At 45.3% G+C, this 19,380-nt stretch overlaps 2 protein-coding genes across 3 annotated transcripts in view; both read left to right on the plus strand.

Moving 5' to 3' along the window:
- Positions 1-11,643, plus strand: ZNF776 (zinc finger protein 776). Of its 2 annotated transcripts, XM_032171404.2 has the most exons (4): positions 1-277; positions 3,992-4,118; positions 6,807-6,895; positions 10,354-11,643. In XM_032171404.2, the coding sequence occupies exons 1-4, from the start codon at positions 245-247 to the stop codon at positions 10,531-10,533; spliced, it is 429 nt and encodes a 142-aa protein (XP_032027295.1). In that variant the 5' UTR covers positions 1-244; the 3' UTR covers positions 10,534-11,643. The 2 variants fall into 2 exon arrangements, with proteins under 2 accessions (XP_032027295.1, XP_032027292.1); XM_032171401.2 differs by having other exon boundaries at positions 6,807-11,643.
- The window catches only part of ZNF586 (zinc finger protein 586), a 34,236-nt gene continuing 25,328 nt past the window's right edge, over positions 10,473-19,380 (plus strand). Inside the window, exon 1 of the mRNA XM_058426087.1 lies at positions 10,473-10,480. The gene's annotated coding sequence lies outside the window, so the exon portion shown is untranslated. The remainder of the gene's footprint in view (positions 10,481-19,380) is intronic.

A 19,380-nucleotide genomic window follows, 5' to 3' on the forward strand; every position in this document is an offset into this window, starting at 1 on the left:
AGTGGCCATTTTGATTGGGGTTGGGTGTATTTTCCAGTGAGAGACCGCGGAGTGCTGGGTCGTGTAGAAGTGACTGAACCCAGAAAGTGGAGACGAGACGTTGTCCCGACTGCACAGAGGCTGCTCTGCAGTTCCTTAAAGGCGCTAGGCGTGACCCGCGCCAAGGCCGGGATCAGGACCACGGTGCCCGGGTACCTGCCCTGCTCGCCCCCTCCTTTCGACCCCGCTTTCCCCACCCAGTCGGATGGCGGCGGCCGCGTTGAGGCCCCCGGCTCAGGTAATTGTGGCGTCTTCCGTGCCCTCAGGTAACCTCATCTTTACCTAAGTCCAAAAGCAGAGAGGAAGCGGCGCCTGCTCAAGGCTCTACAGCCTGAACCCGGCGTCGGGACACTGAGGCGCTCGCTATGGGCCCCCGTTTTTGACACCCGCGGGATGCGCTCAGGAGAGCTACAGGCACAGGGACCGGTGCAGGCAAAGGCCTGGAGATGAACTGAGCCGAGAGGATCGTAACCTAGGGTCCACAGGCACCTGTCGGGAGCAAAGTGTGAGGCAGAGCTCCTCCTGGAAGAGCAGGCTGAGGACTGTGTATTCACCCTGAGAACGCTAGAAGCCATGGACAGCTTCCAACAAAGGAAGGACAAGATCAATGTCCAGGCTTTAAAGGTTTCCAAAGTCCAGTCAAAAAAGAACCCAGGGGATGACTTTCGGGCCCTGGGAGGTTGAATTCTTGTTCAACCTCTACAGATCACATAGGTGCTAAGAGATGACATTTTGTACTGAGGCGCTCAGTTCAGACAACAAACCCGCGTTTACCTGGTTACAGGGCCAAGAAAGAGTTCAGGGAGGCCTGAGCTTATCAAATCTCATCAGGGACACATTCTTGTAGCTTGTGCCTCTCCTCTCAGGAACTGCTGGCTACAGAAGCACTTGCAGAACCTCCGCAGGGAAGCGGAGGGTGTTACTCCCTCACTGGCCCTAACTCCTATCCACATGCTCTTTAGATTGGGATGTCCTGGGACTCTTAGGTACTTTTTTTTTTTTTTTTTTTTTTAAGTTTTTTGATCTGGGAACCGTGGAGGAACCTTAAACCCAGGATCCTAAGTCTGTGACACAGGATATATGGAGGTATTACCATTTCTATCAACTAATATAAACGTACTTGGAAGATTAACGCAGGAGTTAGTACCAGGATGTGAAATGCTTAGAGGTGAGACTGACCAGAGGGAAGAGGTGATGTTGCCACAGTTTCATCTGGCTGTAGTCTCCTCCGGCTCTATAGTGGAGAACAGACTGTGGGGTTGAGAGAGGAGGAAATAAGATGAGAGTTGAGGCTTTTGCCATAATCCAAGTGAGGATTAACAGACTAAGATTCATGGCTAAGGAGATGTGGCTGGATTCAAAGTCGATATTTTGTAATAAGCATCTAGGTTTCCTAATATGCAAAGTAAGGGCATGAAGAGAGCAATCAGGAGCCCGAGGTTTTTGGTCTTAGCAGCTGTAGCTATGGAAGCTGCATCAGCTGAGATGAGCATGTTGGTAGTAAACATAATTAGAATATTATGCAGATATCAAGATGACTGTTTTGGCCATATGAAGAGTCAGAGACGAATTAAGTGTAGGCATCAAATGGGTATGGACATGCAGGTTGGGGTATCTGGAAAGGGATTGACACTGGAGACATCTAATATATGGTAGCTAATGTGTATGCTATGGTGAGTGAGCCATGGGTCACATTAAGGAGAGCACACTTCAGATTCTGGTGGTAAATCTTTTAGGGGACTAGAAAGCAGTTGTTGAGTGATGAGGACTGCATCTGTTGCTTGGGTCCCTGGGTAATGTTATTGGGCTTCCTAAACACTGGAGAGGTAGGTAAGTGACCATGATGGTAGGGCATACCTATCAGCATAATTTGACAGGGGACATAGACTTTCAAGGAGAGAATAGACATGAAATAGATACATGCAGAAGTATAGTCAAATTGAGGGAAGATGACACTTAGGCCAGAGTGGTGCTTATTCACCACTCTGTGCAATCAAGATTTGAGATGACTTTGGTAGTGTGTGGGGGGTTTCATTATGCGTGCTGAATATGCTCAGGGAGAAATATGGTCATCTGTGACAGTAGGTCTTGGGCCTTAAAGGGATTAAAAACAGGACTTTTTTTTTTGAGACTGAGTCTCACTCTGTCACCCAGGCTGGTGTATTGGTGTATAGTGGTGCAATCTCGGCTCACTACAACCTCCACCTCCCAGGTTCAAGTGATTCTCCTGCCTCAGCCTCCCGGTAGCTGAGAATACAGGTGCGTGCTACCACACCCCACTAATTTTTTTTTGTATTTTTAGTAGAGATGCGATTTCACCATATCAGCCAGGCTGGTCTCGAACTCCTGACCTCATGATCCACCCGCCTCAGCCTCCCAAAGTGCTAAGATTACAGGTGTGAGCCACCGTGCCTGTCCAGGACTGGTCTTTAAATGGCAATGGTATTAGGTGAATGGAAGTTGGTCCGTGTTGCTGAAGGGTAAGCCAGTGCAGCACAGAAGTGGAATAAGACCATGGATATCTGAAGTTACATGTGGTTTTGTGTGGCTGTGGAGTAATGCAAGGAGGCATTCATAGAATTTATTAGGGACTTCCACTGCTAATGGGAACCATGGTCATTTTGTGTTATTATTGGATCCTGTTTGAATATGTGAAGCATACTGGATGCTGTCAGCCATATTGTGGCATAAAGCCAAAAATGGAGGCCCAATATGATGTGTCACCTTGACATCTAGTGATATTGGTATGACCTCAAATGACCTGAGAATCAATTCCCTTCCCACTAGGCTCTTTTAGATAATAATCAGCATGGCCTAATAATCCTTTTATTAGAGAGACCAGGCAGAATTCCTGGTTATTATACTTTGTAGTGAGTTTCAATTTTATCCTTACCCACAGTGTTATTCAAACGAGCCAGTTGCATCCTCCTAAGGGATTCAGGAGTCATCACACGCTCTTCATTTTAAAAGCTTGCATATCATAGTTTCTGGTTGTGCACTCTTATCCATAGTGCAACCCCTATGTGGTCCTTCATGATGAGGGATGTCCTCTTCCAGACTTTGAGTGTATTTGATTTTTAAACATATTTATAGCACCCGTTTAGTGTTTGATGTCATGTGTTTGGTCATTAATATAACTGTAAGGTGAAAATCCCACCCTTACTGGTAGAAGGAAGAAGAGGGTATAAACATACTTTAACTTATGGGGAGGCAGAGGCCAATGTGGGAGGCAGTTTGGTGGGAGTGGCCATGGGCATGTGTCTGTGCAGTCTAAAGAGTGATGTGTATTTTGGCCTAGCACAGTGGCTCATGCCTATAATCCCAGTACATTGGGAGGCTGAGGTGGGTGAATCACTTGAGCTCAGGATTTCGAGACCAACCTGGGCAACATAGTGAAACCTTCTCTCTACCAAAAATGCAAAAAAAAAAAAAAAAATTAGCACGGTGGCATACACCTGTAGTCCCATCTACTCGGGAGGCTAAGGCCAAAGAATTACTCAAGCCCAGTAGACAGAGGTTGCAGTGAGCTGAGATTACATCATTGCACTCCAGCCTGGGCAACAGGAGTGAAACCCTATCTCAAAAAAGAAAAGAAAAAGGAATGATGGGTATTTAGAGAAGGAGTATGTCTGATAGACTGAGGATGCTGCATTGGGATTTACATGACTTCGTCTCTACCAGGGGCATTGGCTATCAGGAGGTATGGACCGCTTTATATCAGCACCAAAACATAGAAACCTATTAGTTCACCCACTTCTTGTTGCTGATGGCTGTACACCATGGCCAGTGAGCCCATGAGAAGATAGTGACACCAGTGGTGAGAAGATAGTGATACCAGTGGGCCTAGTTTCTTCTTGTAGTTTAGGACCTTGGGAGGAGGAAGGGCAAGGGTGGATAAGTGGATGAGCATATGGAGTGTTTATGGTTTCATCTGTCGTCATCATCATGGCAGGGCACTGTGACCTTTGAAGATGTGGCTGTGAACTTTTCCCAGGAGGAATGGAGTCTCCTTAGTGAGGCTCAGAGATGCCTTTATCATGACGTGATGCTGGAAAACCTGACACTTATATCTTCTCTAGGTAAGGCACTCACACTCTTCTCTGTGACCTCAGCTAGTGTCTATCCTCCCCATCTTTTTCCCGATGGCAAGACTGTTTTCCTCACTTCAGGAACCTGGGCACAGGTTCCTCTGTTAGTTGCCTAGGTAGGTTCTGTGGTAGGTAGAACTAGGTGTGTGCACTGCCCTCTCTTCTCCTTGAGCAGCCCCAACAGCTGCTTTGCTGCAAGCTCCCAGAGAAGGAGCTTTACAGGCACCTTAATGCACCCCACCTTGCTTGCCCTCTGGCTGTTGAGTAATTTTTCCGGATCCGAGACTGGTATGCACGGGTTCTGCTTCCTTGCTCTAGATGACATTTATTCATGATTGCCTGTGCTAGGCATTCCTCCCATCACTGATGTTCTCAATACTTACATGCACCATAGGCTGTTCTTGCAAGACCCTCCTTATAAATTATCTTGTTTGTTTTGTTTTGTTCTGTTTTGTTTTCAGAGACAAAGTCTTACTCTGTCACCCAGGCTGGAGTGCAGTGATGCAATCATACCTCACTGTAGCCTCAATCTCCCAGGCTCAAGCAATCCTCCTTCCTCAGCCTCTGGAGTAACTTGGACTAGAGGCTTCTGCCACCACATCCCACTAATTTTTATTTTTATTTTTATTTTTAATAGAGATGAGGTCTGGCTATATTGCCCAGGCTGGTCTCTGACTCCGGACCTCATGTGATCCTCCCACCTCATCCTCCCAAAGTGCTGGGATTACAAGCATGAGCCAGTGTGCCCTGACCGTTTTTTTTTTTTTTTTTTTTTTTTTTTCCAGACAGGGTTTCACTGTCATCTAGGCTGCAGTCTACTGATGCAATCATGGTTCCCTTCATTCTCAACCTTCTGGGCTCAAGTAATCCTCCCACCTGACTCCTAAGTAGCTGGGACTACAGGAGCATGCCACCCTGCCCAACTAATTTTTGTTCATTTGTATTTTTGGTTTTTTTTTTTTTTTTGAGACAGAGTCTTGCTCTGTCACCCAGGCTGGAGTGCAGTGGCGTGATCTCGGTTCACTGCAACCTCCGCTTCCCGGGTTCACACCATTCTTCTGCCTCAGCCTCCCTAGTAGCTGGGACCACAGGTGCATGCTGCCACACCTGGCTAATTTATTTGTATTTTTAGCAGAGATGGGGTTTCACCATGTTAGCCAGAATGGTCTTGATCTCCTGACCTCGTGATCCACCCGCCTTGGGCTCCCGAAGTGCTGGGATTACAGGCATGAGCCACCGCACCCGGCCTCATTTGTTTGTTTTGTAGAGATGGTGTCTCATTATGTTATCCAGGTTGGTCTTGAACTCCTAGGGTCAAGTAGTCTTCCCAGTTTGGCCTCCCACAGTGCTGGGATTATAGGTGTGAGCCACTGCACCTGGCCAAAAATTATCTTTGTAGTATTTAGTTTTCTTTCCTATGGGCTATCATGTGCTGATTTTTTCTGAACTATTGGTTGACTGTTCTTCTCTCTTGTCTTTCTCTTATTCTTTATGTCATCCATGTCCCATGTAAATTCCATGTATATCTTTGCAATGGGACTGAGAGTTCTCAGTGATCCAGAAGTTGCAGCTAAACCCGGGCTCAGCATGATGGGCCCAGAGGGAGGCCACCTCTGAGGAGTAACACCCTGGAGGAAGACATAACATTAGGGATAGGCCGGGCGCGGTGGCTCACGCTTGTAATCCCAGCACTTTGGGAGGCCGAGGCGGGCGGATCACGAGGTCAGGAGATCGAGACCACGGTGAAACCCCGTCTCTACTAAAAATACAAAAAAATTAGCCGGGCGTGGTGGCGGGCGCCTGTAGTCCCAGCTACTTGGAGAGGCTGAGGCAGGAGAATGGCGTGAACCCGGGAGGCGGAGCTTGCAGTGAGCCGAGGTTGCGCCACTGCACTCCAGCCTGGGCGACAGAGCGAGACTCCGTCTCAAAAAAAAAAAAAAAAAAAAAAAAAAACATTAGGGATTTAGGAAAGTCATACTAGAAGCTCTCCGATTTCACAAGTATTTACCTGGCAACATGACGAGCCATATGCTGTTTCTGTCTTCCCCATTCTTGAGAGTTTCAGACTTCACCATTATATACCCTGTCACTTCTACTCTGATGCCAGCCCAGGACTAATCTTCACATCTCTGGATCCTACCTGTCACCCATTTTTCTCACATTTCCATCTGCAGTGGACTCCAATACTGGCATATTAGTTTTGTATTAGGAAGTGTGTACACATTGCTAAACCATACCTGACCAACAGCTACTTTGTTGTACTCGTATTTTCTTGTGATACACAAACAAGTGTATCTTTGTTGTACTCGTGTTTTCCTGTGACACACAAACAAGTGTATCTAACAGAGGTATTACTCCGTAGAAATAATTGCAGAAACAGAATGTTGCCTTTAGGTTGAAGATAAGTCTTCTTCATATTACTGGGTTAGAATGATTACAGAATGTAGGGGGCCACATGATCTGAAGGAACCAACAATACATGCACTACAGGAAGCAGAGGCAATTCCTTCCTGTGCAAACATCTAAAGGACCTTCATAAAGCATGTGGGTGCTATATAAAAGGATATGTCTAGGCCCAAGTAGATATAAGTACAACGAAGCAGCTGTTGATCAGGTATGGCTTAGTAATACTTCCCTTCAGAAGTACGTTGCATTTTACCAGCATTTTATTTCTTTTAGGTTGTTGGTATGGAGCAAAAGGCGAGACACCTTCTAAGCAGACCCTTTCTATACAACAGGAATCCCCACTTAGGACACATCGGACAGGTGTATGTACCAAGAAGGTCCACCTCTGGGGAATGTGTGGCCCTCTCCTGGGAGATATCTTACACCAGGGAACACAACACAATCAGAAATTGAATGGGTTTGGGGCATGTGAAAAAAAATTGGATGACGATGCAAACCATCATCAAGACCAGAAGCAGCACATTGGAGAGAAATCGTACAGAAGCAATGCCAAGGGAACATCGTTTGTTAAGAACTGTAAATTCCATGTGTCACATGAGCCATTTATCTTTCATGAGTTTGGGAAAGACTTTTTGTCCAGCTTCAGATTACTCCAACAAGAGGACATTCACACTTCAGGGAAGTCAAACTTTGAAACTAAGCATGGGATACCCCTTCGGGGTGGAAAAACTCATTACACCTGTGGAGAGTCCACAATACCCTTCAGCAACAAACACTCACTTGTCCTTCATCAGAGACTTCTCCCTAGAGAAGGACCTTATGTATGCAGCGATTCTGGGAAATTCACTAGCAAAAGTAATAGTTTCAATAATCATCAGGGAGTTCACACTGGAAAAAGACCTTATCAGTGTGGACAATGTGATGAATCATTTTGGTATAAGGCCCACCTCACTGAACACCAGAGAGTTCACACTGGAGAAAGACCTTATGAGTGTGGAGAATGTGATAAATCTTTTAGTCATAAGCACAGTCTTGTTGACCATCAGCGAGTTCACACTGGAGAAAGACCTTATGAATGTGATAAATGTGGGAAATCTTTTAGCCATAAGCGCAGCCTTGTTCACCACCAGCGAGTTCACACTGGAGAAAGACCTTATCAGTGTGGAGAATGTGGGAAATCGTTTAATCACAAGTGCAACCTCATTCAGCATCAGCGAGTTCACACTGGAGAAAGGCCTTTTGAGTGTACGGCATGTGGGAAGTTATTTAGGAGCAACTCCCACCTAAAGGAACACCAGAGAGTTCACACTGGAGAAAGACCCTATGAGTGTAAAGAATGTAGGAAGTCATTTAGGTACAAGTCACACCTCACTGAACACCAGAGAGTTCACACTGGAGAAAGGCCATATGAGTGTAGAGAATGTGGGAAATGTTTTCATCAAAAGGGCAGTCTCATTCAACATCAGCAGATCCACTCTGGAGAAAGGCCACATGAGTGTGGAGAATGTGGGAAATGTTTTCATCAAAAGGGTAGTCTCATTCGACATCAGCAAATTCACTCTGGAGAAAGGCCACATGAGTGTGGAGAATGTGGAAAGTGTTTTCGTCAAAAGGGAAACCTCATTAAACATCAACGAGTTCACACGGGAGAAAGACATCATGAATGTTGAAAATTTCGCAGATCTGTTGGTAAAAAGGGCACCCTCATTCAACATTCGTGAGATCACACTGGAAAGCGCTTATGAGTGTGGAGAATGTGCAAAATCATCTAGCCAAAAGGTTGGCCTCATTCAACAATAGCAAGATCACACTGGGGAAAGGCTTTGTGAGTGTAGAGAATGTATGAAATCCTGTACATAGACGTTTTGCCTCACTAAATACCAGAGGGGTCACACTGGAGAAAGACCCTATAGTTATGGGGAATTTGGGAAATTACTTAACAAGAAGTCCCACCTCACTGAACGCTACTGAGTTCACAGTTGAGAAAAGCCATATGACTGTAAGGAATTTGTGAAATTATTTGCCAGAAGAGCTGCACTACTATTCATCAGATAATTTACAATGGAGAAAGGCCACATAATAATTTCTCACATAATAAATGTGAGAAATCATTTCCGTACAGCTCTGCGCTCCATGTTCATAAGAGTTCACACTGAACAAAGCCTTATGAGAGCAGCGAGTAGAATTTGTGGGAAAACTCTGGTCTCATTAAACACAGGAGAGTTCATGCTAGAGAAAGGCCTCAATAGTGTAGCAAATGTGGAAAGGCATTTACCAGAAGCTCTGCCTTGCAAGTTCACACTAGAGAAAGCCCTTAGTGAAGTAAATTTGAAAAATTGATTAGTCAAACCTCTATGCTCCTTCAAGATCAGAGTTCACACTGGATCAAGGCTTTATGGTGTGACAAATGTGGCACATTCTTTATCTAAATGTCTAAGTTACATTATGCACGGACAAACTCCTGCTGTGGAAGTGCCTTTTGAGTGCAGAGCATTTGGCGAAGGCTTCACTCTTCTTTCATTGGATACCAGAATGTTGACAGGAGAAAAATAACATAGGTGTGTGGGAATATTACTTCTTGTCCAGTGTAACTGTGGGAGAGAGCCCTTATGAGGATGCCATCAACCTATATTGAATGTCATATGTCCAATAGCTGCATAAATTCCAGTTATATGGGAGCTGTATTGCATTTCTTATCCTGCGTATGTCCTTGCCAGATTTATTTCATTCTTAGGTCTCTGGCAAAAGCCATTTCACCTCTACCACTTGGCAGGTACCTACAGTGCATCACTCATGCACTCCATCATATTGCAGAAAAAAAGTTCAAGTTGTCTCCCATTCAGCAGTGGGATTTTTGAGTAGCCTCTGCACTCGTTCCTTTCTAATTTCTCTATGAGGAGTTGGGCCATGGACCTGACTCAGTTTTGGCCTAGAGCAGAAGTGTCCAATCTTTTGGCTTTCCTGGTCCACATTGGAAGAAGAATTGTCTTGTGCCACATATAAAATACATTAATGATAGCTGATGAACTTTTAAAAATCGCACAAAAACCCTCATAATGTTTTAAGAAAGTTTATGAATTTGTGTTGGGCTGCATTCAAAGCTGTCCTGAGATACATGTGGCCCACAAGCTGCGGGTTGGACAAGCTTGGCCTAAAGAATTTTTCTGATTACTTGACAAGATGGGCTGTCTTTCCTAGGAATCTCATGATTCTCACGATTCTTAAAATAGACTTTTCCAGCCTCTAACTCACCAACCCAAGTACAAGCTGCCTCTCATTGTTCTAGTTTCTGCTATGATGAAGTCCTTATTTAAGCTTCCTTCAATCTTGGGAATTGTATTGACTGTATTGTGTGAATTGTATATTCACTGCATTGTGTGGCTTGTATACAACATGGTTCTGGTACCATGAAAATTTGTTGGGATTACTAAACTGTGTGACTCTTAGGGGACAGTATGAAGGCAGAATATAGCTCTGCATTTGTGGCCTAGTTTGGATGGCTGCCTAAGGCCTCCAAATAAAGACTTCAGGGCTTTGTGATCTTTATTTTTAGACCAAATAGTGCAATAATATGTGTTTTCATAAATTAACCTGAGTAGGGGACAGTTTTAGTGACAAACTTTGGTGCTTCTGAGAACAGCACAAAATTATTCTCTTGTTTATAAGGGATATTGCATTCTGCCCAGTACTGGTGAGGGAAATCTGTTCTCAAGTCCTACAGTGCGTTCATGTGTCCTGAAGTCCAGAATTCTGTAGGATAGTGTCCTACATTATAAGCCTGGAGGAAGAAATCATAATTCTTTAATTTTTATTTTTTTAGGGACATGATGTCACTCTGAAACTCAGGCTGGAATACACTGGCATGGTCATACCTCACTGCGGCCTCAAACTCCTGGGCTCAAGTGATCCTCCTGCCTCAGCCTCCCGAGTACCTGAGATTAGCCCAGGTAATTTAAGAATTTTTTATAGAGATAGGGTTTTGCTATTTGACCCTGACTGATGTTCAACTCCTGGCCTCAAGTAATCCTCTAGCATACGTCCTCGAAAGCACTAGGATTACAGACAGGTATGAGCCACCATGCCCAGCCCACAAATAATTTTTATAGAATTAGCATTTCTAGGTAGTGAAGCAGACTGCAACAGAATAGTTGGGATATACTTTTTTTAAAAAGGCATCCACAATGATTCAGTCACTATGTCTGTGATGGACAAGCAAGTACAGAAATTTTCAAGACCTCCATAATTATGAATCTAGTGTAGCTTAGGTCATTGTCAGAGTAAATCTAAAGGTTTTGTGGATTTCTGTAGCCTATCTGGGCTGCTTACCAAAAAGCCATCCCTGAATTAGTAGGAGGAAGAGGATAGGGAAAAAGGAAATCTCTTAGTCCAGTGATGTGGCCTTGCAACCAGCCAGCATTCCAATGTAATCAGGTGGAAATGATCTGCCTGGCTCATGAGTATTTGGTATCACACAGGCTAATTGCCCTCCTTAGGGCGTGATGAGAGTTAGAGTCAATGTAGAATCACATAACCTATTTGTCAAAAATAATGTGTTAAATCCAGATAGTTCTTTCAAATTAAATTTTTAAAGCTGTAATAAGACTGGGCATGGTGACTCATGCCTGTTATCCCAACACTTTGGGAGTCCAGGGTGGGAGTATTGCTTGAGGTAAGGAGTTTGAGACTAGCCTGGGTCCCATAGTAAGACCCTGTCTCTTAAAAAATAAATACTATCTTTCTCTCTGGCCTCTCCATCCTGCAGACAATCACTGAATTGCAGTATTTGCTTAACAGTAGATTAGTGTCAATTTTCTGGAATTTTATATGACTGATATAACATGTTTCCTCTTTTCATACCTGAGTACTCTCCTGAGTCCTATTTATTTCGATGTTCTTCTTTTTTCTTTATTATTATTTTTATTTCACATAGCAGGGATGCATATTTTGACATTCACCAATCATGATATATGAGAAGTTCATTCTTTTTATCTTAGAATATGACATGCTATGGAAATCACTGTATACGAATTCATCTGCTTATGGATATGTTATTGCTTCCTGTTTTTGTCTGTTAGGAATAAAACTGCTTGTTAAGCACATTTGAATGCAATTCTTCATATAGATAATGTTTCATTTCTCTTGTGTGAATGCCTTGGTGTGCAGTGCCCAACTCACATGGTAGATGAATGTATACCCCTCTCCCAACCCCAGGCAGCACAGCTCACAGCTCCAACAGAGACTCCTTCCCTCCACTTGAGGAGAGGAGAGGGAAGAATAAAGAAAACTTTGTCTTGGGACTTGTTCCAGCTCAGCTACAGTAGGATAGGGCACCAGGCTGAGGCCCCTATTCTAGGCCCTAGCTCTGAATGACATTTCTAGATATACCCTGGGCTAGAAGAGAACCCACTTCTTTGAAAGGGAGGATCCAGTCCTGGGAGGATCTATCACCTGCTGACTAAAGAGTCATTGGGCCCTGAATAATCAGCAGTAGTACACAGGCAGTACTCACCATGGGCCATTGGTGAGACTCAGACATGCTGGGTTCAGGTGTGACCCAGCACATTCTCAGCTGTGATGGCTTTCAGGAGTGACTCCTGCTTGAGAAACAGAGAAGAGTAAAGAAGACTTTGTCTTACAGCTTTAGGTACCAGTTTGGCCACAGTAGGGTAGAGCACCAAGTAGGCTCTTAGGGGCCCTAATTTCAGGCCTTGGCTCTTGGATGGCCAGAGGAAAGCCCACTGCCTTGAACAGTGTCCCAAGCCTGGCAGCACTCACCACAAGCCTGTGAGTCCCACAGTCCTGGACTGGTGAGGACCATGGGGAGAGACACCTCTGCTTGTGAAAACAGGAGGGAAGAGTGAGAAGGACTATGTCTTATGGCTTGGGTGCCAGTTCACCTGCAGTAGAACACCAGATAGATTCCTAAGGTTTCCCACTACAGGCTCTGGCTCGCAGATGGCGTTTCTGAATGTGCTTAGGATGGGGAGGAGCTTGCCACTCTGAAGGGAAGGACATAAACCTCGCTGGTTTTGCCCCCTGCTGATTGTAGAGTCCTAGGGCCTTGAACAAACACAGGGAGTAGCCAGGAAGTGGTCAGTATGAGCCTTGGACAGCACCCAGTTCTCTGCTGGCTACAAGTCTGACCCCACATAGTCCCATTGGTGGTGGCACAGGGGTACTTGTGTGACTGCTCCTCCAGCTAAAGGCAGCTCAGCACAAAGAAACTTTAGAAACCTGCCAGCAGGAGACTCCATGACCCCCATGAACACTTCAGCTGGCAGGGAGAGCTGCTTAGAGAAGTGGTAGGGACAGAACTCCAGCCAGTGCAGAGCCCAGAGGATTTGGGGTGGGAGCATCTCTAGTGGAGCACAGCTAGACACGCCCATATTTCAAGGCTCGCCTTGCTTCCCTATCAGACTTTAGCCCTAGGAAAGTCAGACCTGATCAGTGCAGGGCGTTCTTACCGATAAGTTGGGGATGGTTGGACCTGAGCACCCCTTGGTCAGCTGGCCTCTCCCAGGGCTCCAGGCTACCCACACCTGCTTGCAGTACAACCTCAGATGCCCAGGTGGGGTCCCTTGTGGGGTTGTACATCATAGCTCCTGTGCTGGTGAACTGCAGTTAAGAAATCCCATAGTCGTGCAACAGCCCACCTGCACCTTCCCCAAACTGCGGCCTCTCAGACGCTTTGCCTGCACGCATTCACCTATGGCCACCCCCGACATTGCTTTGCCAGCATATGTACACGCAAGTGGACCTTGCCTTCTCTTTTCCACCAGCGTGCATGTGCATTTGCACCCTGTCATGCTACAGCTGCCAGTGTGAGCACACCTCATCCCCCCAACTTTCCACTGCACCACCATTGCTGTCAGAGCATTTGCGATCCCAGAGACTGCCAGCCTGCACCTGCCAGCACCCCACCCCTGGACCAGCACAAAACTACACAGACCAGCAGACACACCCCACGCACCAGTATCAGCTGCTACCCATGTGAATGCATGCACAGAGGGTACAAACAGTCCTGTACCTGCCAGCACCTTGCCTCCATATTAACACCACTGCTGGTGTGAATGTGTACTGGGACATCAATGGAGCCCCCTTCCCTACCCCCCCATGTTGTGCTGCCACCACCAGCACTGTGAACACTCACGTGGAGGCTGGCACCCCTTACACCCACCAGCACTCCATCACAGCCAATAAACGTACACCCCACCACTGCCATTGCTGCTGGCATGTGGGAACAGGGATGGATCCTGCTGCCACCACCCTAAGCACTGGGGCTGGCACTGCCCTTCAGAGTGTTGTTACCAATAGTCGGGGAATAACTTAGACCCTCCAGCATGGCAGGTTTCTGACCTCCAGGGATCATAGAACAAAGCTGGATGCCTGATACCAGGCCCCGTGTATTAGAGCACACAATCTAGCAGTCCTGAGCTGAGCCTTGGACCCCTAAAATGCTCCAGAAATTAAGGCAGTTGACTGGAGCCACATTATACCACAAACTCTTAAGGGCAAAAAAGTCCATCCAAGGATCAGCAACTTCAAAGATTGAAGAAACATCAGCCAACAAAGATGAGAAAGAACCAGGGCAAGAACTCTGGTAACTGAAAAAGCCAGAGTGTCTTCTTACTTCAAAACAACCACACTAGTTCCCCAGCAGTAGTTCCTAACCAGACTGAGATGGCTGAAATAACATAAGTAAAATTCAAAATATGGATAGGAATCAAGATCATTGACACACAGGAGAAAGTCAAAAACTAATCCAAGGAATCTCTTGATTACAATAAAATAATACAGGAGCTGATAGACAAAATGGCCTTTATAAGAAAGAACCAGACTGACTTAATAGAGCTGAAAAATGCTCTACAAGAATTTCATAATGCAATCACAAGAATTAACCGCACTTTGGGAGGCCAAGGTGAGCAGGTCACTTGAGGCCAGGAGGGTGAGACCAGCCTGACCAACATGGCAAAACCCTGTCTCTACTAAAAAAATAATAATAATACAAAAAATTAGCCAGTTGTGGTGTTAAGTGCCTATAGTCCCACTGTTTGGGAGGCTGAGGCATGAGAATTGCTTGAACCCAGGAAGCAGAGGTTGCAGTAAACCGAGATTGCACCACTGAACTCCAGCCTGGGTGACAGAGTGAGATTCCGTCTCAAAAATTTAAAAAAAAAAAAAGAGAATGCTGAATATGGGATCCCAGTCTCTTTTGTCTTGTAGGATTTCTACTGACAGGTCTGCTGTTAGCCTGACAGGGTTCCCTTTATAGGTGACCTGTCCCTTCTATCTAGCTGCCTTTAACATTTTCTGTTTCATTTTGACCTAGAAGGATCTGATGACTATGTGTCTCAGGGATGGTCTTTGTAGTATTTTGCAGGGGTTCTCTGCATTTCCTGAATTTTAACGTTGGCCTCCCTAGCGAGGTTGGAGAAATTTTCATGAATGATATCCTGAAATATGTTTTTCAAGTTGCTTGGTTTCTCTCCCTGTCTCTCAGGCATGCCAGAGGGTCATAGGCCACTTTATATAATCCCATATTTCTTGAAGGTTTTGTTCATTCTTCTGTATTGTTTTTTCTTTTCTTTTCTTTTTTTTATTTTGAGACAGAGTCTTGCTCGTCGCCCAGGCTGGAGTGCAATGGCGCAACCTCGGCCCACTGCAACCTCTGCCTCCCTGGTTCAAGCAGTTCTCCTGCCTCAGCCTCCTGAGTAGATAGGATTACAGGCGCCTGCCGCCATGCCCAGCTGATTTTTGTGTTTTTAGTAGAGATGGGGTTTCGCCATGTTGGCCAGGCTGGTCTCAAACTCCTGACCTCTTGATCTGTCTGCCTTGGCCTCCCAAAGTGCTGGAATTACAGATGTGCACCACCACACCAGGCCTGTTTTTTATTTTCCCTGAGTTATTTCAGAGAGCCAGCCTTCATGCTCTGAGATTCTTTCCTCAACTTGGTCAATTCTTGTTTGTTTGTTTTTTTCTTTTCTTTTTTTTTTTTTTTTGAGACGGTGTCTCACTCTATCGCCCAGGCTGGAGTGCAGTGGTGTGATCTCAGCTCACTGCAAGCTCCACCTCCTGGGTTCACGCCATTCTCCTGCCTCAGCCTCCCAAGTAGCTGGGACTACAGGCGCCCGCCACCATGCTCGGCTAATTTTTTTGTATTTTTAGTAGAGACAGGGTTTCACCATGTTAGGCAGGATGGTCTCAAACTCCTGACCTTGTGATCCACCCGCCTTGGCCTCCCAAAGTGCTGGGATTACAGGCATGAGCCAATGCGCCAGGCTCAACTTGGTCAATTCTGTTAATTCTTTTTTTTTTTTTTTTTGAGACAAAGTCTCACTCATGAGGTCTGGATCAAGACCCCTTTTCTGGTGACAGTGTCAATTGTCTACAGACTTAGGGAAAATTTTAATGGCCACACCAGTATAGATACAGGTGGCTCCAAATAAACCACTTCCCAACATTCAACAGTATTTATTGAAGCAGGAAGCTATAAGCTGGGCATGGTGTTGCACACCTGTAGTTTCAGCCTCTGTAAGCAGACAGGGAGGATCTCCATGGATTATAGGAATGTAATCAACTTGAGCAATTACCCTGTTTTACAGCCTCCTCCCCTTCTGCCTGTACCTCTCCAAACCATGGTTTGAATTCAATCACCTTGTTGGTTTAAAACAGCTACTGACAGACCCCAAGCAATGTATAGATGAACCCAAGTTAACTTTCCTTATTAACATGCTGAAGTCTCTACTCTGGAAGGAGTTATAGCTTCATTACCACAACATGCATTCTATGTGCTGGTATGACTCACTGCATCTGTGCAACTGGGACCCCAATTCTACATGCACTGATGCACCTTCTGCCATCACCATTATACCATAAAACTGTCCTGTTACTTGTCCTCAGGGAGACACTGCTTTGGAGAATACTCCCAGTGTCCTCTTTACTTGAGCCGAGTAATAAAAGTATTGATCAGAACCCGTGTTCTCTGGCCGGGCAAGGTGGCTCATGCCTGTAATCCCAGCACTTTGGGAGGCTGCAGCAGATGGATCACCTGAGGTGAGGAGTTCAAGACCAGCCTGGCCAACATAGTGAAACCTTGCCTCTACTAAAAATACAAAAATTAGCTGGGCATGGTGGTGGGCGCCTATAATTCTAGCTACTCCGAAAGCTGAGGCAGGAGATTCACTTGAACTGGGGAGGTGGAGGTTGCAGTGAGCCGAGATCCTGCCTTTGCACTCCAGCCTGGGTGACAAGAGTGAAACTCCGTCTCAAACAACAAACAAACAAAACCTGTGTTCTCATGGAAAGTCATTTGTTATGCACCAGGTGAATGAACCTGGTATTTTTCAAGTAACACTACTCAGGATGCTGAGGCAGGAGGATCCCTTGAGCCCAGGAATTTGAAGCCACCCTGGGCAACATAGGGAGACATCATCTCAAAACAAGAAGCTATGATAGGAATAAAACAAATAATCAAAGATTACCTTGAAAAGGGATTGATTATCCCTTCCACCAGTCCTAATACTCCCATCTTCCTGACACAAAACCTCACAGGGAAGGATGAAGATTTGTACAAGATTTGAGAACTGTTATTAATACTACTGTGATTCGGCCGGGCGCAGTGGCTCACACCTGTAATCCCAGCACTTCGGGAGGCCGAGGTGGGCGGATTACGAGGTCAGGAGATCGAGACCACAGTGAAACCCCGTCTCAACTAAAAATACAAAAAATTAGCCGGGCGTGGTGGCGGGCGCCTGTAGTCCCAGCTACTCGGAGAGGCTGAGGCAGGAGAATGGCGTGAACCCGGGAGGCGGAGCTTGCAGTGAGCCGAGATCGCAGCACTGCACTCCAGCCTGGGCGACAGAGCAAGACTCTGTCTCAAAAAAAAAAAAAAAAAAAAAAGACCATCCTGGCTAACATGGTAAAACCCTGTCTCTACTAAAAATACAAAAAAAATTAGCCAGGTACGGTGGTGGGTACCTGTAGTCCCAGCTACTCGGGAGGCTGAGGCAGGAGAATGGTGTGAACCTGGGAGGTGGAGCTTGCAGTGAGCCGAGATCACACCACTGCACTCCAGCCTGGGCAACAGAGTGAGACTCTGTCTCCAAAAAAAAAAAAAAGAAAAAAATGCTACTGTGATTCCTCGTCAACCAGTAATTCTAAACCCCCACACTCTTTTATCCAATGTACTTGTAAACTGTGAATATGTCACTGGTGTTGATTTATGCAGTGCTTTTTAGGCATACCAATACACCCTGACAGTATTTGTTTGCCTTTACCTAGATTGGATATCAATATATCTGGACTGTTGTGCCTCAAGGTTATACCAAAAGCCCAACTTATTTTTCACACATATTAAAGACTGACCTAGCTGAGCTAAGTTTCTTTTGTTATGCTTCTCCAATCTGCATAATTGTAAAAAGGACTCCTTGTAATTCCTGGAACAAAAAGCAAAAAGAGGTCATAAGCTATCTACAGAAAAACTCCAGTTTTGCCTTACAGAACTAAAATATTTGGAACAATTAATTCCTAAGGAGAAACTACAGATACATCTGGATTGAGTAACTGGACTTCTTGGATACCCTACTCCAAAAAGTAAAAGACAGCTTTTGGCCAGGCACGGTGGCCCACGCCTGTAATCCTAGCACTTTGGGAGGCCGAGGCGGATGGCTCACCTGAGGTCGGGAGTTCGAGACCAGCCTGACCAACATGGAGAAACTCCTGTCTCTACTAAAAATACAAAATTAGCCAGGTGTGGTGGTGCATGTCTGTAATCCCACCTACTCGGGAGGCCGAGGCAGGAGAATTGTTTGAACCTAGGAGGCAGAGATTGCAGTGAGCCAAGGTCACAGCATTGCACTCCACCCTGGACAACAAGAGCGAAACTCCGTCTAATAAATGAACAAACAAACAAAAAAGACAACTCATCAGGATTTTAGGCTTGGCCGGCTACTGTCATAGCTGGATGTCCAATTTTTCTCTAATGCCACAGACTTTATATATGCATTGTAGAAAAATCAACCTAACCTTATACATTGGACATCAGAAAGACAAATAATAAATAAATAAAAATCTTACAAGCCCCCGCTTTGGCCCATGCAAATTATTAGCTGCTGTTTTTCCTTTGTTTGTTTTTTGCAGTTTTTTGTTCATGCAAGGTATGGCAGTTCCCTGGGTGTTCTAACCCAAAAACCTGGAAGACAATGCAGGGCTATTGGTTATTGTAGTCAGCTATTAGACCATGTAGTACATGGGTGAGTGACCTCTTTGTCTGAGGCCCATTTTTGCCACTGCCATGCTCCTTACAATTACTCAGAAAATTGTGATGGAGGCGCCTCATTCTGTAGAAGCTCTTTTGAATTCACATAATACACAGCAATTTTCCATTAATAGATTGGTTTCTTGTGACATACTGTCTGCTTCATATGCTGCCCTCTCTATCTGTAATACTCTTAATCCTGCAGTGCAACTTCCTGAAACAACAGATGAAATATTTCATCACTGTATTCTACTCACAGAAGAGCTTTTGGTGTCCAGACAGGATTTATAGGAGACATCATGTAAAAATGTTGATATTTTCTGGTTCACAGATGGATCAGATCTAAAGGATACATTTTGAAAATACTGAGCAGGCTACAACCTTGTGTCTCTTGTGGACATCAGAAAGAGCAATCGTGCTGGGTGCGGTGGCTCATGCCTGTAATCCCAGCACATTGGGAGGCTGAGGCTGGCGAATCACAAGTTCAAGAGTTCAAGATGACCAGCCTGGCCAATATGGTGAAACCCCCGTCTCTACTAAAAAGACAAAAATTAGCCAGGTGTGGTGGCAGGTGCCTGTAGTCCCAGCTAC

Source organism: Hylobates moloch, unplaced genomic scaffold (genome assembly GCF_009828535.3).
Source record: "Hylobates moloch isolate HMO894 unplaced genomic scaffold, HMol_V3 SCAFFOLD_12, whole genome shotgun sequence".
In the NCBI taxonomy this organism is placed as follows: Eukaryota; Metazoa; Chordata; class Mammalia; order Primates; family Hylobatidae; genus Hylobates; species Hylobates moloch.